The following is a 24,841-nucleotide window of genomic DNA, read 5'->3' as shown; positions in this document are numbered from 1 at the left end:
AGTACTACAAGACAGGATTTTACAACTCATCAACGAATCAGAACCGGATTTAATGAGTAATGAGCACTTACAAGGAACTTACCTTGGTGGTTGGTGCGTACACATTAAAGAGAAATAAACAGGGCGCCTGGCTAGCTCACCTGGTAGAGCGTGCGCCAATATATAGAGGCTCGGTACTTGACGCAGCAGCCGCAGGTTCAGTTAAAGGAGAATTCCGGCCAATTTTTACGCTAATCTTGATCGCTATAGCTATGCGAGTACTTTCGATAGAAAAAAACCTGACCCGAATCAGTGCAGGCAACACGGAGAAGCTGCAGCTACGTGTACAAGTGTCCCCTGAGCTAAAACGGCAGTTGTCCGGGCAAGTTTTAGAGTGCCTTTGTGCCTCTCAACAGACACAAAATTCAATTAATATGTCTGTGCCACATGAACAGGGCCCTTACGTGTCAACAAGATGTGTCAGGTTTTTTTCTATCGAAAGTACTTGCATAGCTATATCAGATCAAGATTAACGTAAAAATTGGCCGGAATTCTCGTTTTAATAATAAAAAAATCTTAAAAAAGAGAAAAAAAATAAAACAGGTTAGACACGATAACCTAAATAAATGCAGTATGAGTCAAAAGTTTGGACATGCTTTCTCATTCGCTTGAACGGGATAGCATTTGTGCAAACGTTTGACTGGTACTGTGTGTACAATATAAGTGTTAACAATAAGAGAACAAGGCTGTCTGGAACTCTGGAAACCTATCATCACTGTGACCATTTGATCCTCCCTCTCAATATCACAATGCGTTGTGGTACAAGTTGATAAAAAAAAGTTGTGCTAATGTTGGTCTGAACAGTCGTCAGCACTGCTCTGGATGTGTATGAGGCCCAGGGTGGAGTAACCCTGCATGCCAACAGACCCAAAGGGGAAGACGGCCCGGCCAGTATATCAAGAAACTGAGGAACTGTGAATGGTCCCAGCCATGTACCTGTCGGTAGCTGTCCCTGCAGTCCAGGAAACAATGCAGCTGTCTGGGTGATGGAAGGGCCTGTTCAGCCCTTATTGCCCCCACTTTCAGCAGCCCCAAGCTGGGAGCAGGCAGGGGAGGAATCCAGCCTCTGGGGCTTGTGCTTGGTGCTGGTTATTTTAGTGTGTGTGTGTGTGTGTGTGCATGTGTTTCACTAATGGACCGGACATTTTTTTTCTTAATGGGAATTCAAACAAAAATCATTAGTAATCTATGACTTTTTAATATGAATAGCCATGTTCCATCAGCAGTTTTCATTGATTCATCTGCTACTCTGAGGCTACAGCTACACTACGACGTTTTGGTTTAAAAACGGAAATCTTTTGCCACGTTTACACCTCATGTCCACACTACTCCGGCGATTCCAAGCCCCTAAAACAAAGACATTTGGAAACACTGCTGCCCCAGTTTTGGTTTGAAAACCAACGGAGGACACGCGTCAGTTGGTCTTATCGGTTAGGTAGCTTACATACCTTTCAGTAACAGTTCCACCTCGCTCCAAGCGAATAAATCCCTGCTCTTACTTTACTCCATTGTTGTTTTTTTCTCTAAAGTATTTTCTGTATTTTCAATTTATACATCTATGATTTTTAACCGCACAGTAACAACAGACAATCAGCTTCCTGTTTACACCGGCACGCATATGCCCAATGTATGTGAATGGTTATGTGATGTGCGTTGTCAGACGTGTTAATATGGACGGAGATTAGTTCTGCTACTGGAGCTAAAACTCTTGTGTGGATCGTTTTTGTCTCAAAACACAACGTAGTAGTGTAGATGTAGCCTGTGATATTAGGCAGGTGTCTGGAAGGCTGTATAGTAATATAAGCTACCCCAGCTGAAAAAAAGATTGAAGGGTTGAAAACTTTACCAGAAGAAAATACATCCCAACACAAGTGCAATGCAAAGTAATGAATTAAAGAAAAAAAGAATAGGGTCCTGCAGTTTGACGGTTTACTTGATCAACTTTCCAATACGTCAAAGAAGCTACTGTGCTGGCCTGACTTCCAGCACAACCTTGCTGTCTTTGTCTTAGTCTAGTCTCCTTGTCCCGTGCGCCCCTCCATCCACCAGAGATGTGCCAGGCAGCACAAGCAGGGGGCACCTCTCAGACAAAGCCCCAGCTTCTGGCTCCACTTGTGAAACAAAGCTCAAACTCCTTTTCCCAGCTCTCACTCCCTCTCACTCATTTACTGGGTGCCTCTTTTGGCTTTGTAACACACAAGTTAACTCGGAATTGGCTGCCTGTCTCGCACACAAAAGCAAGGGAGGGTCACTGGCCGAGATTCAGCAATATAGATCTTGATAGAAACAGAGCCCTTGGCCTTCTGCGCTCAAAGACAAGAGGAGACAAGGAACGAGGGCCACCGCGCCAATTTTTACAACTCACTTTGGCTTCACAGGCAAGTTTCACTATGGGGGTGCAGTGGAACATTTTGAGTTTGAGACTTGTTTTACCTGCGGCCATCCGGTGAGTTCATTCATTTTACTGCTGTCACGTCTGTAATTTCTGAAGCAGAAAGTCCTGCACAAATGGCATGTTTTGAAGACATAAGTCCTCTGTTAATTAGAGCAGCAACAATTAGTCCACTAACCAATACTGCCCTACAAAGGCAAAACGCCGTAACATCATGTTTGGTCAAAAATGAGTTAATGTCATTTTTGGGTTATTTGAGATCTCCTTTATCATGTGAATAAATATCGTGAGTCAATTTGATTGTTTTAACGAGAAAATAAAGGTCTATGACAACCGTAACATCCAAAACGATACGAGAAACCACAGCAGAACGCTGTAACAGCCGTTACGGCTCTTTGCCTTTGTTCTGGCACGCTGAAGTTGAGTTAAGGTGTTCTGACTTTGTTTAACCAGGCATCAAGAGAGATGTTACTGTGCCGCCGTGATGTTACTGTACTCTGGCTTTGTCCTACTGTCAAAGTTTGCCGCTTTAATTGTCACCAAACCACGTAACATACAAATGACACATCTTTGAAATAAAGTGGCGATGGTTCAGATCTGTCAACGTCAGTGACAGCCCGGAGCTAGCTAAATTTAATCTGTGTCACGTAGCGCTAACGGTGATGCTGACACACCTCCTCACTTGACGAAGCCTCACATCAGACACCGAAAACCAATTATTAAATACACAGGCATCCTACCTTTCCATGCAATCCGATATAATCCATGGAAGATATAATCCATAGCAATGCACGTCATCTGCTGTATCCACAACAATCCATACGTGTTTGAACCATATTTCCTTCTTGCAGGTGTTCATGTCAGATCGTACACAAATCCATAATAGCAGCTAGTTATCGCTAACGTCCGTACAAAGTAGGCTAACCTAAATGGTCGGTCAACTCTGTCAATGTTATCTCAGAATTAAAAAGTAGTAATCCAAGTTGAGTTTGTTGACTGTGCATCGTGAGCAGTTTGGTGGCCCTTAACCCTTAACCAGGGGCGGCTCTAGGACCAGACCTTTAGGGGTGCTCAGTCCCTAACGAGAATATGACACGGATACAGTGCCTTGCAAAAGTGTTAAACATAATATATTTATCGTTAAACAATAAATATACCTTTGTATTCAATTATAATTAAATTATCTTTGAGAAAATATTTATTGTATTTATTCATATTGTATACTGTACTGCAAAGTATCTGTCATACTGTTTAACTGTTAGTGTTGCCGCACTATCCTGATCATTATAGCACTAAATAGGAACAACCAAAGGTCTTCTATATAATTTAAAACTAATACCATGTTGACTAGACCTTGGTTAGGTGTTCTTATAATGGATGTAAGTATGGTGAACAGCAAGCAAATATTGATTATATGTCAGTTACTGCCTTTTGCCTTTGCACGACTCCTTGTTTTTGGCACATGATACAAAGGCAGAGTACAGTAACTGCCAAACAAGGGTCAGAGGTCAATTTTGAGCTCAAGATTTTTTGCATACAAACATTTCTTCATTATAGCAACTAGTTGTAAAATTTTGGGAGTCCTACCTATAATACTTTTGTCTGGACAAAACAGAAACTTTAAAGTCATTTTTCTCAGTTTCACACTCTAGCGAGTTAAGGTCTTTTGCCTTTGTAGGGCAGAATAATAATCACCAACTATTTTGATATCGTTTGGAATCGTTAAATTTCCCGGGGCAAAATGGCAGAAAATGCTGTTTTCAGCCTCTCAAATATAGTAATTTCCTGCTCTTTTCTGTTTTATATCATATTGAACTAATTATCTTTGGGTTTTGGACTGACAAAGCAAGACATTTAAAGACATCACTGGGATGGGCATTTTTCTCTATTTTCTGACATTTTATATTTTATTTGATTCATCGATTAATCGAGAAAAATAATGGGCAGATTAATCAAAAATGAAAATAATTGTTAGCTGCAGCTTAGTCTCACTTTGCCAGACCATCCACACGCTGCGGAGCGGAGGAAGGTCTGGCTAGTCCACACAGCATTCCAGGATGGGAGAAAAACGTGATCTGGTTTATTGGCATTTCTTTAAAGTGCTCATATTGTGCTTTTTGGCTTATCCCCTTTCCTTTATTGTGTTATATATCTTTTTGTGCACGTTATAGGTTTACAAAGTGAAAAAGCCCAAAGTCCATCCCAAAGGGACTTACCCTCTTCCAGAGAAAACACTGTTCACAAACTGCTCCAAACAGCTCTATTGTAGTCCAGCCTTTACTTCAGAGACAAACGTGGTCACTTTGTAACACACGTTATAATGCTCGCCTAGCTGCTAGCATGGCACTCCCTCATGCTCTGCAACTGACAAGCTAGCAGTACTTACTGTGCATGTGCGACTCCCAACAAATATGGAACAGAAGTGAGATGTCTCACTCTGTAGTTAAAACAGAGAGCTCAACACACAGGGTGAAAAGAGGAGCTGAAGCAAAGTTCAGTACAATAAAAATATGGTGTTTTCTGCAATTAAACCACATAAACCTATTCTGGTACAACCTCTAAATACAATTATGAACCTGAAAATGAGCAAAATATGAGCACTTTAAACTAATCACAATAGTCTTGGGCGGCGCTAAGCTCCGCATGGAGTCGCTCTAAAATAGTTGTGCGAGAAAAAACTCAGATTGAACAGATAGTCTAGCTAGCTGTCTGGATTTACCCTGCAGAGATCTGAGGAGCAGTTAACCATAGTCCTCATAAATCCACAGGAGTTTAGAATGCCAACACAAAGGAAGCGGACATCGGCAAAAATAAATGCATCCAGCAGAATTTCCTGCGGCACCGGAGCAATCCTGGAAGTGGGACATCAAGGATATAGACTAGTTGCAGCCCTACTGGCAATACTAGTCATGTTCTGTAAACTGAACTTTAAAAAGCAGGTTTTCAGGACAGTTTTGACTACTTTGGCACAACTTTGATAATTTGCTTCACAAAAACAGGAATTAACCAATTTTTGGTATAATTCTAAATGTCAGTGTTTGCGAAGGGAAAACAGTCATTGTAGGGTAATGCTTGTTCTTAAACAATTCCACAGCAGTCAAATGGTTCCCAATCCAGGGCTGCCCTCAGGGAAACTCTGCTCTGGCAGTCTGTGTGTAGTCCCATCAGAGTTAACTAAGAACAAGATGCTCCAACGGCAGGATGATTGCCTCAGTCACAATAACAAAAGGCTCAATCAGGGTAAAGCAGCAGTAATGTCTGTCTTTTGTGATTGGAATCCCCTAAAAACAACATTAAGTGTTGTGTCATGGCCCAAAGGCACAGAGTCCTGTTACACCTTGTTTTCACAGCGCTGTCTGCAGCGCGTAAGGAACCCTGAGGCACACCTCCAACACGGAGGTGTTTCAAAATGACAGACTTTGAAAAGAGAAGTGATCATCAGTGAACAAAAACTGGGCTTTTAATGCAAAATTCCATGTATCCAAAAATCATTAAAACAGCAAGCAGATGAAGAAATACTTTAATCAGTGACAGAGAACCAGCATTTATTTTTTAAGATTTATAATTTGATTAGGACTTTTCAACTGTAATCCTAGTTACCTCGCATGCATGTTTTTTGTTTGTTTTGTTTTTATCTTTATTTGACAGGGACAGTGCATATTCATTCTTATATTTCATTATATCATTTCTGTAAATATGCCAGAATTAGCAAGTTAGTTTTCATCTGCAGTCCCTGACCAGATGTTACAATAGTAATATACTATAGTATATACTATAATAACTATAATATAATAGTAATAATATAAAGCAATGATAGGCATTATAAAATGAGCATAACATTAAATACAAATATATATAAATACATGTGCACTAGATAAAATCACATTACATTCTTGTCTTTATGGTGGGGGAAATTAACCTGACGTCGTCATACTCAGATTCTAGTCAGAATATGAGTCTGATACTGCTCCATTGGGCTGTGATTATGATAGACAGTATATAATGGACCAACAGCTCCCGTGTCTCTGGACGGAGACCAGTGAAGTCACTTTTCCGGTGAGTGCTGAGCGTTACTGAGAGAGACGACGTAAATGTGAGGTGAGCAACCTGTCTGAAAGTTGGAAGTCTTCTGGTAGCTGTGCCAAGAGAAATCTCAATCATTCCCAATCTTGCAGAGACGGAGAGCGTATGTATATGTAAGGAGATAACATAGGCACAGGCTAATTATTGCTAACTAAAATGCTAGTGAACATTAGTAATTAAACTTAAACAGCTAATGTAAGTCCAAACTGCCTGCGAGCTTCTCCTGTACTATACGGTAGGCCAGGCAAACTCGATTCCTTTTAAGGATTCGGGTTATTCTCAGTCACTCACTAAACTGATCCGGGTTGTGCGAGTCACTTGAGTCAGTATTGTATGCTACGTCCGAGGCGAGCTTTTGATTTGGATATAATGCCATGTTTTCATTTAGAATCTTTTAATTTTATTTGGAAAACGTTCTATCCATAAATGTAAAAGGTCTGAAAGAAAACCAAATATTCATTTAAAAATGACATGAAATTATACTTTGAAACTTTAATAGGACTGACAAATAAGAAAGCCATCCAGACTCTGAACATTCACAATGACTTACAACCTCTTTAATGTAAATTCCATGCATCCCTTTTTTATGTATGTATGTATGTATGCATTTAATGTTTTCAATGTGTATGTGTATCTGTACTTGAATAATAAAGTATTTTGAAGACAAAAAAAAACATGAGTTGTCGGCGAGGTGAGCTTACTAATCGCCCTAATTGCATTTTAATATACTACATTTATACACCAAGCCTACAGTAGGCCTAGCCAGGCTACGTGCAGAACATTGTATGTTATTTCAGAAGTGAAAGAATGGCTTTTGTTGTTGATTTGCTTTACCCTGAGCTCAAGGAGAGACCTCACTCGCTCGTCTGAATCAGATCCACTCATAGCAACGTAGCCGGTTGATTCGACTGAACCGCGGGATTGACTGACTCCCGCGAGAACTCACGAGTCATCAACAACTCATGAGTCATCGAGGACTCGTGAGTTGTCGGCAACTCATGAGTTGTCTGCGAGTGGAGCCAGCCGAGGCGAGCTTGTAATGTTTTGGATTGTCTGCTCGACCTAATTGCATTTAACATACTACATTTATACACCAAAACCTACAGTAGGCCTACTAGGCTACGTGCAGAACATTGTATGTTATTTCAGAAGTGAAAGAATGGCTTTTGTTGTGGATTTGCTTTACTCTGAGCTCAAGGAGAGACCTCACTCGCTCATCTGAATCAGATCCACTCATATAGCCGGCTGATTCGCACGAGAACTCATGAATCACCGACAACTCATGAATCACCCAACAACTCACAAGCCCTTGCTCGTTGACTCGTGAGTTCTCGAGTGAATCCCAAGGGGGTAAGCTTCTCCTCAGACCGCGAACCTCCTATGGCGCCATTTTGATGCTAATAAGCCGTTAGCATTCCATTGACTGCCATTCATTTTGGCGCCACTTTGACAGCAAATAACTTTACATCTGAAGCGTTTAAAGACTCTATTTGTCCATTGTTTATTTCTAAAGAAACACGACAATGTATAAAAGGCTCCATTACCTTGTACCTCACGTTATGGCTCCGTAGCAGACGTTTTTGTAAAAATAGGCTTGTGTCATAACTTACTGTCGCATAGTAGAGGAATTACCGTATAGTACAGGAGAAGCGCACAGGCAGTTTCGTCTCACATTAGCTGTTTTAAGTGTAATGTTAAATTTAAATTCAAAAGCCAAATATTAAATCCAAATGGAAAAGCCAAATGGAAAATTAAAAAAAAAAAAATAATATTTTTAATTTGATCAATGGAAAATTTAAAAAAAATAATATTTTTAATTTGATCAATGGAAAATTTAAAAAAAATAATAATATTTTTAATTTGATCTTGCTTCGTTTTCTCTTTGGACTTTCAATTTCTCTTTGGACTTTCAATTTGAATTATGAATAAATATTTCCTCCATAGATGTACCCACAAAAAGAATTCAACCCAAGCGCTCTTTGGTGACGTGGTTGATTCTGTTACTGTTGATCATCTGTCCATCATCGTATAAAGCCCTCCCTGACAATTTGATTGGTCCGAACAGCTCTTGTTCAAGTATAGTTGCACCACAACGGATCAAGTCCAGACCAAACTTCCCGACCTCAAATGTTGTGGGCGGGGCTAAGTTCGGCTGGCATCCAGGCTAGGGGGAAACTGGAGCACCCAGAGGAAACCCACGCAAACACGGGGAGAACATGCAAACTCCACACAGAAAGGCCCTGCCTGGACAGGGGATCAAACTCTGCAGTGCCAACTTGCTGTGAGGCAGAAGCGCTAACCACTGAGCCACGTGCCGCCCATTTGGACAGAACTTATATTACAGTTCATTCATACATTAGAGTTCTTTAGATCTAATTTCTCCTCTTTTGTCCAGTAAGATCAACTCAAAACGTCCTCCATATTTACCTGCTGTCTTGATAAAATCTGTATAATGTACACTCTACACGACAAATACTCATACTCACTCCTGCTGCTCTGAATATATATTTTCAACAGTATTACATTTTTTTTTCACAGACTAATTCCAGTCACTTCCACTTTTCTGTTTTCCCCCCCAATCTGTTAAAATACCACCATTGAAACACAGCCCTTCCTGCATAGATGTTTCACATTAAAAGCATTTTAATAGATCACTCTCCTGGCAGACTTTATGTGAAAAGTTTGCAGGAAGTGTTAGGTTTTATTGACAGTAGCTTAACAGCGATCAAGTAAAAAACCTGCAAAGTGGAATTGATCAAAATCATAATGAATGAAACTAGTATTTCTGTAACAAAAAAACTTAAGTATGGCATGACTGATGTACTGACTGAATTAGGGCTGTAGAAAAATGTACATTTTGCTGAATGTCTATTAATTCTGGCCGCTCCATTGGACTTAAACGTCCTCAATATGTTCGCTCGTGGGACATTGCCATCACATTGGTGTCCCCTGTCAGCCAGTCCCAGTGGTCCTCTCAGGTAGAGATAATGATCTGCGCTCACTGAGCTCTGACCTTTAACCCCGGTGGTCTCTGCTCCCAGGGCATCCCAGCTTTACTGAACCGTACAGCCCAAGAATCCTAATGGCAACCAGGGATCAACCCAAGGGTGCACTATGCTCTCTGTCTCTGTCCCATATTGCACACCCACCAACAGACACACACACACACACACACACACACACACACACAAACACAGTGGTGGAAGAAGTATTCAGATCGGGTAGGCTCTCTTTCCTGGCAGCACACACACACACACACACACACACACACACACACACACACACACACACACACACACACACACATACACACACACAACTGAATGTGTGCTCATGGGTTTGAAGTTATCCAGCGTAGCTGTTTTTGGTTTATTTTCCTGCATCAAACATGTGAAACTTTACCATGAAACTAGAGAGAATTAGTAGGCTTTTGTCTATGATTAGAGCTCTCCTCCTCCTTCAATCAAGACAATAATGTCTCCTACTCAGCCGCTCTAATCACAGTAATTAATGAAGATCGGCTGTGTTGTCCTAATGAGACTCCCCTCAAGCCATCAGACCATTTATGGCAGGAAACGGTGGATTTGTGCATTCTTTGTCTGACACATAAAAACACATTCATTGTTGTGTAAACCCTGCTTTGGTCTCATTGGATGGAGAGGGCCTTTAATGAACATACAGTTCTCAGGGCAAAAGGTTTCAATTACTGGTGGATTACAGGAACAGTAAAATGGTACAGTTGCATCTCATGCTGCGCTGCAGGCATTAGTCAGGAACTGTAGTTCAGCCTTAATGTTAGTTTGTCTTGTACCTTGTTTCAGAAAACGCTCATCATTCACTGTTTTTTGTTGATTTGTATTTGTGAGCTTTTTTCTCTCTTCTGTGCACTTACAGGGGCCCACCACCTCTTCCCCACCTTCCACACACCCATCCCAATCGACATGAGACACCACGAGGGGCGGTACCATTATGAACCACACCCACTCCACGCCATGCATGGGTAAGTCTCATTAGATGACACAAATAATCATGGTGACATCCACAGTATATCTTCCCTAACAAACCAAACCCTACTGTGCAACCAAACATTATTCAAATCCACCAAAGTTTATTTTAAATTATAGTGGAGATTCCAAAGTTTAGATGATCACTAAAAACGTAGTTTATTTAACTAATTAGACATGTTAACACAACCTAGACCCTCCCAGCTCCACCTACCCGCCCACTCCCAGTACCTGCAGAACAAAGGAGCAGAAACATGACAGGCAGACAGACTGGGAGGGGTCGTCACAACGATTTTCCAACCTTTCCAATTGTATGTTTACAGGTTTATGGAAAAAAAGAAGCTTTTACCAAGCAAATTCATATCATAGCAGCGAGCCATGTTTAAAATTTGGAACATCAATGACTCCATCAGTAAAATGAACACATCGTATGAATCATTCATACTGGTCTGTGACTGCATTTGACCAACTAATGCCAACCAACAAAGGAGTCATAATTCTCTTGCATTGCCAGCCCTATCTCCACAGCAGTGTGGAATATGGTCTGGATACAACTACACATACAGTGCATTCAGGGATAGGAGAAATAAACGGGAGGTTAATAATGTCTGAAAAGCAAAAGGTGGCTCAATGTGACAGGTCAGTTGTCACTTTTAATTGCTTTCTCTCTCTCTCTGAGAATTGCGCTACTACTCCTTCCTATTTGTCAGCACCAGAGCTGGGAATAAACTGCCCTTCTTTCTGAGCTTCATTGACGGAGATAAGTTCAAATACATCAAATCCAGACAAGATGCACGGAGCAAGAGGGAGACCGAGATGAAGAGAGACAAGCCACATTAGCACTCCTAAAATTTCATGTGCTGGGACTTGTAGTAGAGAGAGTTGCAGCTCTGCTGATAGGTAGACAGTGTTGGAAGAAGTACATAGATATTTTTTATATAATAATAAATCCTTGTGAAAAACTTTATTATTTGCTGTAGAAATCTCACGCAGTCACACTTTTATGTATCTCATTTCTAAAACATGAACTCCCAACATATTGTTGAGGATAAATAGGCTGGCAGTCCAGCCCTGCGCTTGGATTTTAAACTTGTTTTCTAACCTGACCTACAAAGAAACACTAATTTATTTTCCGACTTTATTACCATAAAAGTCTGGCATTCCCTAACGTTGCCAGGCCTTCTTATGCTTATCTAAAATATTGGAATCCAGGAAGGGAACCCAGGAGTAAGATCAATAGAGGTTTTGTGAGAACTCTGCGCTTACATTTAAATTCAGCAAGATCAGGTGATACACAGCGCAGGCAGAGCTATTCATCACCTGCAAAGCGAGAGGAAAGGAGGGGGAACAACCCACTTTTTGTTTTGATTAATGTGACGGGACTCTGACAGAGTGCTCCCAATAATTCATCAAGACCTTGATCTAGCTGTCTTTTCCTCAGCATGCGCCAAATTCACCTAATTACAGTGGGTTGTCGCGGTGAAATGGAGCAGGTTGACGGCGCAGGGGCGCTCGGGCGTTCTGTCAGTGGCTGCATGCTGGGTGTCAGGGTTGTACTTCCTGCCTGAAGGATGGCGCGAACTCCGTATGGAGCGCCCTTCATCACTGTTACGTGGAACATAATGCAGATCCTGCTGTGCTCACTGCTTTGCTACCTGCTCTGCTCCCTGGCTGACAGTTAAAGGGAATAGACTATGGCTATCCTGTGACTCAGTAGGCCAATGAACATACTCCCTGTGTACAAGTGCAACCTCTGTTACACCTCTTTTCCGTGCTATCTTTTATGTTTCTTATCAAAAGATTCTCTTTAATTATTCCGAAATACAAAGAGGTTTGATTTGTTTGGCATTAGTGGTGTTTAAAGAGTATCTACCAATTTAGCATCACAGTTAGAGTTGTTCCAATATCAGTATCGGTATCGGCGAGTACACAAGTCTGTATACCAATACCACGTCATTTATGACTGATGGTCAAAGAAGATGATAAAAGAAAGTTCTATGGCCTTCATTCTCTGTAAGTATTTGTGCACGTTTTACAAAGGGTTTAACCTGAGCCAGGCCATACAACAATGATCACGATATCGGTCTGACTATGACTACAAAATACCTGTGAAACAGTGAAGTGCAGGTTTTCTCTCTTTATTCACTGCGAGTCCAAACTGTTAGAAAACAGCACAATTCTGCAGCAGTTTTCCAGTCTGTAAATTAAAATGACACGACTATAGAGCAACTTTTGACTTTAGGCATCTGTTATTTTACTCAAACTGCTGTTTGCCATCTGGTTGAGAAAACCTCTTAGAGTGCCTTAGACCTTTAGAGCGCCTTGTTTTATTAATTCAATTATTATTATTTGGCGCTAGTGTATCGATGATTGTTCCACACAAAGAACAACGATATCTTGCCATATCGATATTTTGTCCCACCCCAAATATATATTTTATTATTATTATTATTATTATTATTATTATTAGGGCCCGAGCACGAAAGTGCAAGGCCCCAAAGTGCGAAGGAACCTATTGTTTTTCATAAGATTATTATTTTTACCAATTCCTCGTCGCATTTTTGAGGAGGTTAGCATGCATGAAAACTCACAAAAATTTGCACACGTCACAACTGGTGAAAATTGCAAAGTTCTGTAGTGATTGGGCTCGGGCGTTGCCAGGGGGCTCCATAGCGCCCCCTAACGTGCGCCTTAAATTGGACAAAAGTAATAAGTTAATATACCAACTTTTGAGGGAACATAGGTCTCATCTTCAAGTCCATGGTGCTATTTTTAGAAAAAATGACAAAATTCTATAATTTCCGAAATATTGGTTTTCGTGGACTCAGGACTTTAGGATGCACGAAAACTCTCAAGATTTTGCAGCCATGTGCACAATAGTAAACTCTTTCATTTGAATTCACATTTAGGCTTGGGAGTGGTATGGTAGCTCTATAGCGCCCCCTAATTGGTTTTAGCACTTGGGCACATTTTTGACGGCCTCAATATATACGAAAACTCACAATAATTGGCGCCCACATAAACACCTGGGAGCTTTGCGAGACTGTACAGCGATTAGGCCCAAACCTGTAAGTGGGCTCCATAGTGCCCCCTAATGCCTGGAAGGCCTTAACTTGGACATAGTTGCTCCGATCTTCACCAGATTTAATACCCATATTGCTCTAATCATTGCGGACATATTTCTCATGGCTCCGCCAAACCGGAAGGCGGCCATTTTTAATTATTAATTTTTCATGTATTTTACATTCTTTCGAACTCGTCCCAGGCCGTGATTTCAATCTTCTTGAATCTTTGCATGTAGTATCTGTTGACCCTCATGACGAAAATTTATCCAGAGAATTTTGATAGTTGAAAAAATGCGCAAGTTACAGCAACTTCCTGTATAAACAGGAAGTTGCGTTATCTTCCATCCATCCATCTTCGTCCGCTTATCCGGTAACGGGTCGCGGGGGTAGCAGCTCCAGCAGGGGACCCCAAACTTCCCTTTCCCGAGCCACATTAACCAACTCCGACTGGGGGATCCCGAGGCGTTCCCAGGCCAGGTTGGAGATATAATCCCTCCACCTAGTCCTGGGTCTTCCCCGAGGCCTCCTCCCAGCTGGACGTGCCTGGAACACCTCCCTAGGGAGGCGCCCAGGGGGCATCCTTACCAGATGCCCGAACCACCTCAACTGGCTCCTTTCGACGCGAAGGAGCAGCGGCTCTACTCCGAGCTCCTCACGGATGACTGAGCTTCTCACCCTATCTCTAAGGGAGACGCCAGCCACCCTCCTGAGGAAACCCATTTCGGCCGCTTGTACCCTGGATCTCGTTCTTTCGGTCATGACCCAGCTTTCATGACCATAGGTGAGGGTAGGAACGAAAACTGACCGGTAGATCGAGAGCTTTGCCTTCTGGCTCAGCTCTCTTTTCGTCACAACGGTGCGATAAATTGAATGTAATACCGCACCCGCTGCGCCGATTCTCCGACCAATCTCCTGCTCCATTGTCCCCTCACTCGCAAACAAGACCCCAAGGTACTTGAACTCCTTCACTTGGGGTAAGGACTCATTCCCTACCTGGAGAAAGCACTCCATCGGTTTCCTGCTGAGAACCATGGTCTCCGATTTAGAGGTGCTGATCCTCATCCCAGCCGCTTCACACTCGGCTGCGAACCGATCCAGTGAGTGCTGAAGGTCACAGGCCGATGATGCCATCAGGACCACATCATCCGCAAAAAGCAGCGATGAGATCCCCAGCTCACCACACATCACACTGCGTTATCTTGGCAACAATTATTCTGATTGCCCCGAAACTTGACAAGGTTGTTCATCATGGCCGGATTAGCATCTGTGCCAAACTCGGCGTCAATCGGCCATTAGATGGCGCTGTTTTAATTTTTTTAAATTAATCAGCAAAATATTGATATATGGGAAGCCTACTCTGTCTAACTACTCCTGGGGCGTGAGTCCGATCGGCATGAAAACTTGCATATAGACTCGGAGGACCCTCGTGACAAAAAGTTGTCAGAAGAATATTGATAGCTAACACAATGCACAAGTTACAGAGGACCAACTTCCTGTAGGTGGGTGTGGAAACAGGAACAGTTGTATCTTGCCAACAGCTATTCCAATGGACACAAAACTTAGAATATTATTATAATTTTTTTAATTAATTAGCAAATTCGCTTTGAGCGAAACCTACTTTTTTTTACTCCTCCTAGAGCGTGAGTCCCATCTGCACAAAAATGTACACGTAGACTCGGTGGACCCTCATGACAAAAAGTTATCAAAAGAATTTTGATAGCTAACACAATGCGCAAGTTACAGAGGACCAACTTCCTGTAGGGGGCTGTCGAAACAGGAAGTTGCGTATCTTACTAAGATTTATTCCGATTGACACCAAACATGACAGAGTTGTTCCACATAGGGGCTTGAGCATCCATCACAAATTTAGAGTGAATCAGCCATTAGATGCCGCTGTTAGAATTTTTTTTATTAATTAGCCACATCGCGATATATGGGAAACATTCTTTGTCTAACTCCTCCTGGGCCGTGAGTCCAATCTGCACGAAAACTTGGATATAGACTCGGTGGACCCTCGTGACTAAAAGTTATCAAAAGAATTTTGATAGCTAAAACAATGCGCGGATGGAGGAAAAATTTCCGGTAGGTGGCTGTTAAAACATGAACGGTTGTATCTTGGCAAAAGTTATTCCGATTTACATGAAACTTAGAATGTGTGATCTACATGTAATGTTGCGTCTGCCAGTACCCCCGACTGCAAGAAGGCGAGTGCCCGTTCATCGCTGCTTGCAGCTTTAATTATTATTATTATTATTATTATTATTACAGGGCTCCAGACTAACTTTTTTCACTAGGAGCACAGTGGCACCCAACTGAAAATTTTAGGGGCACAACCAGAAAATTTAGGGGCACACACCGTAAATCAACATGCTAACCAAATATTCACATTTCTACTAATTTCCACTGTATTACTAATAAATACTTTGATAATAGATGCAGAAATTACAATGTGCTGTTTCAAATTCAGTGTCACTTTTGGAGATGCAACATAGGTTAACCGACAGCCCCATCGCTGTCATGACAGTAAAAAAAATATATATATATATTTTGTTTATTATTGTATTTGTATATTCTTTTTTAGCCTGTTTTATTTTCATGACCGTTTTTATGTTTCATGTAAAGCACTTTGAATTGCCTTGTTGCTGAAAGGTGCTGTAGAAATAAAGTTGCCTTGCCTTACAACCTCAGCCTGTCAGTCAGTCACCAGGGCATAGAAACCACCGTTGTGCCTGGCAGCTCGTCTCCGAGGAAGTGTAACGTCAACAGCACCGCGACCGCTTTCGGCTCTCCATTAATATCATATCGCAGCAAACGCTGTCTGCGTGAAGTTTTGAAAAACTGTAACCACACTTGAAACCACTTTATCTGCATTTCCGTGACTCACTGTGACTTCAACAAAACTGCAGAGCCCACGTAGTTTGCATCGTCTGCAGCTCTGCGTGTGTGAGTGCGTGTGTTTGTGTCAGAGCTCCGCTCTCTGTCAATTTTCAGAGAGGACAGATAAGCTTGCGCTTACGCGCTCTCAGGTACCGAAATTTCAACGTTTAACGTGTAAAAAAAGGGGGCAACACACTGGTATTGGATCATACACGGTATCAGCCGATACACAAGATCAGGTATCGGAATCGGTATCTGGAAGGAACATCTTTTTGGAACATCTCTAATTGCAGTCCTGTAACAACCTTTTTAAACTGTTCATAATGACTTTGGACAGTTTAAAAAAAAGGATCAATATTGACCCAGAGATATTGTCTTTTTTATTTCATGCTAGATTGATCCTTCAGACCTTGTTAGTATGCTTTAATTGAGGTGATTGTTGGACGTGGTCTCACTGCTATTCACAACAAACAAGCAGAAGAAACATCCCGACTGTCACTGGAACACGTTGGGAAGAGCCTCTCGTGGGATGATAGTAGAACTTGGAGACAGTGCTTTTTGCTTCATATTGTGGAGTTGGGCATCTTCTGTGCAAAGCCACAAACCAGGAAAGCCAGCCACCGTGCCAGCATGTTTGACCGGGTAATTAGCATCCGAAATCCAGCCTTCCGTTCCCAGAACCTCAACGACAACGCAACGGATGAGAAAAACAGATCCCCCGCTCATTCCACAGCCCGTATTTATGCTTTTCGGGAAGCAGTCGGGGGGCAAATTGCAGCACTGAAAAGTTGAAATATGCCCAAGGTTTTTGTGTGGCAGAGCTGTGGCCTACGCCGCCCCTGTACACAAACAGATGTGGTCCCACTGAGCAGGCAATCAGCCTGTCCAAGGCCCGCAGCCCCACAGCATGGAATGTGTTGATTAAATACAGTTTACAGATCAGACATTCAGCTTGATGTTGTTTTTTCCCCTTTATTGTTTTGGTTTGGTTAACATGGAAAGGAGTGGTGGATGAGTTGTATGATGAGGTGGGCAGATTTTCGAGTCTGATGATTGGTTGTCAGTAGTTTTGACCGATATGTTGTTATCTTATGTTGTTGCCTGTTGGCTCATCGTCACAGCTAATGTTTGAATTGGGATGCTCCCCTGAGTTACAGCCAGGAATGTGCTGCTGAAAAGACAAGGGACCCATCAATCAAATGACTGGGAAGTTGCAAATCAATAGCCTGAGATTGTCACGGTTTATCACACGGTCTCAACGTAGTTATCTTGCACTCAAAAAAAGACTAAATGGTATGTGACAGCAGCGGAGCCAAATAATGGATAATTACCCTCTGTATAATCCCGTCTCATTTAGGTATATTAAAAAAGGACAAAGGAGGGGCCCAGTAGAACTATGTCAGACGATGGTCTGACAAAGTTCTACTGGGCCACTCCTTTGTACACAGTCCTTGCTTCTTAGCAAATACAGTATCAAGTTGTGTCCAAATCCTCAGCATCCTGATTAGGGCCCCAAAAACAACCAAGGCAGGATCTTAGCCTGTCCCCTGTGGGGCAGCGTGGTGATTTATCTTGATCGCCTTGGCTGCCCAGAAGTACAGAAGGGAGTGTGTCACATCATAATTCATCCAACCCCGAGCCAGTAGGGAAAATGCCAGAGAGGCAAATTCTAACTTGTTGGTCAGTCAGGAGGGCAGAGAGGCAGGCAGACAGACGGACAGAAAGAAAGAAAGGTGTACCTTTAACACCTTACATTGCAAACAGGTCACATGGGCAGCATCTTGTGGCAGAAAGACCCATTCAAACTAGGGTGTAGGGCTGCAACTAACGATTATTGTCATTGTCGATTAATCTGTGGTCAGAAAATGGTGAAAAATGTGGATCAGTGTTTCCCAAAGCCCAAGATGACGTCCTCAAATGTCTTGTTTTGTCCACAACTCAAAGATATTCAGTTTACTGTCACAGAGGAGAGAAGAAACTACAACATATTCACATTTAACAAACTGGAATCAGAGAATTTTTATCAAAACAGTTGGGTGATTAATTGAATAGTTGACAACAAATCGATTAATCTTTGCAGCTCTATGTCGTAAAACTAAATAGGTTTGGAGTAGTAGGTTTATCTTATGCAAAAATACCTTGGGTCTTCCTAAATGAGATGCACTAGTTGGAATGAAGTGTCACCCGACCCTGTCAGAAGGCCTGTTTCAAATGCTCGTGCACTCTGGTATGCACTTATATGCTGGTTACTCATATGCTCGACAAGCTGCGCCATGTCCAAATCACTTTTTCTCACAGCAAAGTTTTAACAATGGAACAACAGAGAGCATGTAATCACACAGTACAGAACACAGAGACAAATAGCAATTACCCAGTTGAAAGCATGTCATCTACTGTCTCACATTGGCTTCCTATCCCTCTATCTATCCTTATTTCTCCTCAAGTATCATCCTCACAAGGACAAACACCTGGCACTTTTATTTGGCAGAGATCAAAAATTTTGATTTTTTTCAACCGCATGGGAGCACATTTCCTAGTAGTGTGTTTCCAACAGGCCAGCCACCCATAGTGTTCAGGTATGATGGAACTTTCTTTAAATGGCAGCCACTAATTAAGAGACAGGCTATAAGAGCTTCCCATTCACCCTGTGTGACTGAAGCCTCTGGAAAACACACAGACTTCAAGTAACATCTTGTCAGAAACAGGGTGGATCGACAAGGCTTCAATAATGGTACCTGCCAGACAGGACTATTATTTGCAGCCTTCTGACAGCCAAACGCAGTAAATTTCCCCTTATTATCAAGGCCTCATACACGCTCAGGGTCGTTGGAGTGATTTACTGCAGCTAGAGTGATGTGTGCCGACACGCTGGTTTGCTATCGGCCAAGAAACAAATAACTATTGTTGATACAGGTTTGAAGTCAAATGTTTCAAAGTGGTTTTGCTAGGTGAAGCATGGAGAGGGGCATTATGGTTATGATTATAATGGATATGAGATTAATTTCTTTTTCAAAGCAAGCTCACACTTGAAGTTCTGGTTATATTTTTCTTCCAGCGAACACATGAAGCACGCCAAGGATGTTCATATCACAATATAGGGTGGCTCATATCTTCATTGTCATTCTGTTTTTAATTTGCATTAAAGGATGAGGCTGGTGATTTTTATTTTATTATTTGAGTCTGGTAGTGAGATGTGTTGACAGTACAAAAAGTATGCAATAATGCCAGCTTAATCTATTTAAAAATGCAGCATTTTTCTGACTATACATACACTCATGAAACTGAAAATAGATTAAATCTGGCACACACTGCAATCCATTATTAAATCTGCATTAATCAGAGAATCAGAGGTAAAGATGAAATATGCTCAACAGGTTCCTGCATTACATTAAGCAGCCATTTCTAATATTATTGTTTTTACTTTATTTATAGATTTTAAATAAAATAAAATGTGTGCACAAAAACATTGCATCAAAAGTGCCTTTTCAGACAGAAAGACAGAAAGAAAAAGAAGAATGTACCTTTTAAAGAGAGTAGTACGAATCAGAATAATCTTAGTGGTCAGCATTTTTAATATTCTGCTAATTCTGGAAACATTAAACTATATTGCATTATAGCTTTGGCTTCAGCCAAATGTGACTGTGCAATACTGCAATACTGTAAATACATTTTACTATTTATTTTCTTTACTTATATTTATTTATTGTTTGTTTATATGTGTCTTGTACTTTCCCCTCTATCTTAATAAAGGATTTTGAATCTCGAATCTTGAGCTAAATGCTGGGAATCGCAGTGTGCGATTTACGTTGATGAGCTTTGAGTCCCGCAGTCTGATAGGAAAAGAGAGCCAGCAGCAGTGCCAGCTTACCCAGGTAGTCCTTCAGTGAAGCACCAACACTAATCTGAGGCGGCACTGCCAAGCGCTCTGTATGCTGCTTGGAGGCAGACTGAGGGAAGCGTGTTTTTGTGTATGGAGCGTCTGTTTCTTCTCACTTCTCCCCTCCCGCCAAGAACAGAGGGCTCTTTATGGTTGTTTGCAGGGGGAAGACTGGGCCTGAAGGCAGAAAGTTGGCCCTCAGACAAGGCCAGCAGTCTGCAGGCGCTTACTGGAAATGGAGCGATGGCCGAGGCTCTGGTTGGTTGGCTCGGCCAGCAGTTGGGCAGGGCCGGGCTGGGTGCAGGTTGGCGTCCGCACAGAGACACTGAATGAGAGACTGAGCAGGGAAACTCTGAAGGGAGGATGGGTGGTGGTGGTGGGGGGGGTCTCATGCCCACCTTTAATAGCCAAAGCCAGTTCTACAACCTGGACCAGTCACACTCATTTCATCAGAGTCAAATGATTCAACACCCCTGGTGGATTTTTTTTTCAGATGTATACTGAAATATTTAATTTATTTATCCACTATTTACTGACCTTAAGGCATCTATTTTCAGTATTAGTCTTGCATAGCACTCTTTCCACTAGGACAGGGGGGAAAAATCGATACAGCATAGCATCGTGATATTTTCTGTGGCAATACTGCAACGATACAGACGCCAAGAATCAATCCGTTTCTTCTATATTCCCCAGTTGCTAAAGAAACTGAACTACTGAAACTGAACAAGTTTTTTTGTACAAGTTGCATTGTCCAAATTACCTGTAGTTGCACAGCAGTGCACGCCTGTTTGCATTTAATGAAGGTGGACTAGACTGTAATCCAAACAGTTCAGTTTGTCAGGTGCGTGCAACAAGTTTTCATGTCGTTGTTGGTCAGTTGGTCTGCTGACAATTCGATTTTGCAGCAATAAAATTGAAGTAGGAGGTAAGATGAACAAACAGAGAAATTGATATTTTTCGATAAAACAGATGTTGATGAAGTTCTCCTTTGGGGACATCATTTGAAGTTGGAAAAAAGGTAATACATTGCAATATTATCGCAGAATATCGCAATATGTTTAAAACCGCAATAATATCATGATGTTATTGTATTGGGGGGGGGGGTGATTCCCACAACTAGTCCAAAGACACACAACTTTGGATGGCCCTCAGAGGTTCACATACTAATCTCCATATTTAATGGAATAACATTAATGAATCATGTTAGCAGATTATCCAGGCATCCTTTTAGATCCACCATTCCTTACACCCTTTTCTTATGCATGCAGTTGTTGCTGCCAAGAATCCAAACCACACATATAAAAACTTGTGTTCACCGCAGCCATTGAGCTGCTTAACTGTCAGCTTAAACAGCATTTGCTCTCAGGCCCTCATAAAGACAACTCTTCTGTTATTTGGATTACACTGTATTGTTATATGCAAGTGTCACTGTGGTTATATTTCCTACAAAACTTTCTCCCAATCATGAGACGGACTGAAGTGGAGTTAGTAGTGTGTAATCTTTGACACATTCCAACAACGCCAAGCTTAAAGTCACTATATTTTCTCAGTCCAAAGTAGGGATAAACATGGGAGCAAGAATTGAACATTTTGATTAAAAATGTTGAACTGACAGTGAAATGATCTCAAACCTGAATCCCATTTTGAGGCTAGTCTACGATGCCTAACATTTGACTCATCTGTTGCTCAGGCTCTTTGTGCAAGGCCCTCCTCTTCACCACTGACAGCATACAGTGAGTAATTAGTCTATTCATTCCATTTAAGATGTATTACCATCAACCCTTTATCTTGCCTTCCTCCTTTTTTCATAAGAGAGATTGTCTGAGGACTAGGGATTTTAAAAAATTGCAATACCAGTATCAATACCCATACCCATAATATACAAAAATACTAGGGCTTGGTCGTTTAGTCGAATAATCGGTCATTTGATCTAAATTGACTGAGATTTCTTTAGTCGATTAGTAATTTTGTATGCTTTTTTCAGTGTGAATGACTTATTTCCAAGAAACTTATGAGCACATCTCTGGTAAACACAAGATATAAAGTGGTGCATTTGCATGATTGCCTGTGGAGAATCTAATTTTTTACAGCTCTCTCAAATAAATCAACGAATCAAGTCGAGGGCAGCCCTTATAACTACACTCAGTCATCAGCCTTTCCTCTATTAGTCATGGTTCCTCCCGCTCCAGAGTCTTCTTCCTGAGGGCTGAATCTGTTCTTACCACACACCGAGGGTGCGGCAGGCCTCTTATCACAGTCGAAGCTCACTAGGTCGACATAAGTACTCGCGCCCCTTCAAAGGGTTGTGCCACTGCCAGCGGCCAGCAGACATTTTTATCTCGAGTTCAGCCCCTTGGGGCTATTGAGAATTACAACACCTACTTGTCTGTGTTTCGGCAAGCAGAGCCGCTGATTACCTGTCAGAGCAGACACATTTACTGTACAGCCTGATGTGATCGGCAGGCAGTCAGAGAACTTCTGACTTTTCTTGGTGGCTTCAGGCAGCTACTTACTGTAAGGTTTTGATCATCCAGTTGCCTTCTCTTATCTTACACCGTCTAATACCTGATGTGAAAGAGACCCTGTCATTTTGCCCACCCAAACAGATAGAGAAAACACTTCCTGGTAGCCTCGAGAGTGGAAAAGCCCGTGGTCTCAACTTGTCTGTAGCTCCAGGGCTTAATAGGCGAAGTGAACAAAAGGGGATTATTATGTATTAGCTGTGGGACTGGAAAGGGGAAAGGGGTGTAAGTGGATTGAGACTGCAGACACTTTGTGGAATAACAGGAGCTAAGGCTTTGCTATGAACATAGCAATAAAGATCACTCACGAAGATAACAGCACAATACAAGTCATCAGATTAACACAGGAGGTCTCCACTCTCTCCATCTCCCACCATCTGTGTCTTTCTATTCATCTTTGACCCTCATCCTCCGCCCATTCATTTTGCTTCTTTGCTCTAACTTTTACTCTATCTTCACAGACCTCCAGGACTGACGGGCAGCCCAGTCATCTCAGATATTTCCCTGATCCGTCTGTCACCCCACGCGGCACCCGGGACGGGTGAGTCACTGTTCAACCCTCCGCATCATTACGTCAGCCCCCACATGGAGCACTACCTACGCTCGGTGCACAGCAGCCCCACCCTCTCCATGATCTCAGCGGCCCGAGGACTGAGCCCTGCTGAAGGTAAGATTCACCCCACATAGTGGCGTTGGAGCACCACCAAGATATTGACTATGATATCTATCTAATATGTACATGTTCTGTGTTGCTAATACCAGAGCTAAAGAAAAGTTATCACACTACTGTATCTCCCAGAATAAACTCAACCGCTAAAAAGCAGCCTGATAGAGCTGCACGATATGAGGAAAATATGTGATAACGTTGTTAAATACTGGGATAACAATATTACTTGCGGTAAATAAACAGATATTAAAGTGTACTCAGTTCTGCATTACTGCTGCTTTCAGTATCTTGCTAAAATACAACAAACTTTGAACATTGAACATTGAATTGAATATAAAAGGCACCACTAAAAAAGAATGGCAGTTAGATTTTAAAGTGTAGTTTTCTACTGATGTTCTCTTTGAACTAATACAAAAGATCTCTGAGTGTCTTTCGCGATACGTCGCAGCCTTTCATGTTTATTGCGCAAGGTAATATCGCGATGACGATTAAAAAATAGATTTGTTGTGCAGCCCTACAGTCTGAACAGCAGTACTCCCACTGGAGTAATACAAAGTTATGTAGCACAGTGCTTGTGATTTGTTAAACTACTGTTTCTAAATCATCACCTCTGAGTTTAAAGATGTGGTGCATTTCTTTGACACTGCTTCCATGTCCTTTAGCTCTTTGTATTTTAGCTCTTCACCTAGTCTATATCCACGACGTTCCACTTCCGGGATTGCTCCGTTGGCGCCGGATATTCCGCCGTATGTCCTTCTTTTCGGCCAGATGTCCGTTACCTTCCTCTTTCTTTGTGTTGCCGTTCTAAACTCTGGTGGATTTCTGAGGACTATGGTTAACTGCTCCTCAGATCTCTGCAGGGTAAATCCAGACAGCTAGCTAGACTATCTGTCCAATCAGAGTTTTCTCTCGCACGACTAAAACAACTTTTGAACGTACACATGTTCCACCAAAACAAATTCCTTCCCGAGACTATTTTGCAGAGGCACCAGGGCTCTTAGCGTTGCCCATGACGATTGTGATTGGTTTAAAGTAGGGGTGCACAGTATATCGACTCAATATCGTTATCGCGATATCACGTTGCGCGATATTATACCGAAAGTCTCGCGATAATTACGCAATATTTTGTTTGCGTTGCATCCCGCCCGACATGTACCCAAAGGGTATAGAAGCAACAAGAGGAGAAACTCAATAGAACGTTGTGTTACATTCAGTCCAAGATGGCAGAGCTGCAGTTCCATTGAGTTTCTCCTCTTGTTACGTCTATACTCTTTGATGCACCTCTCGAAAAATACACATCACTTGGTAGCGTTGT

The 24,841-nt window shown here is 41.9% G+C and overlaps 1 protein-coding gene across 1 annotated transcript in view; it reads left to right on the top strand.

Annotated features, from left to right (window-relative positions):
• gli2a (GLI family zinc finger 2a) overlaps positions 1-24,841 on the top strand; it is a 115,879-nt gene that overhangs the window by 55,781 nt on the left and 35,257 nt on the right. The window contains exons 3-4 of the mRNA XM_031279058.2: positions 10,409-10,514; positions 23,321-23,526. Of these exons, the coding sequence (XP_031134918.1) occupies positions 10,409-10,514; positions 23,321-23,526 (312 nt within the window). The remainder of the gene's footprint in view (positions 1-10,408; positions 10,515-23,320; positions 23,527-24,841) is intronic.

This window comes from Sander lucioperca, chromosome 8 (genome assembly GCF_008315115.2).
Source record: "Sander lucioperca isolate FBNREF2018 chromosome 8, SLUC_FBN_1.2, whole genome shotgun sequence".
Taxonomy (NCBI): domain Eukaryota; kingdom Metazoa; phylum Chordata; class Actinopteri; order Perciformes; family Percidae; genus Sander; species Sander lucioperca.
The sequence above is the reverse complement of the archived record's forward strand: the minus strand, read 5'-3'. Positions and strand labels throughout refer to the sequence as shown.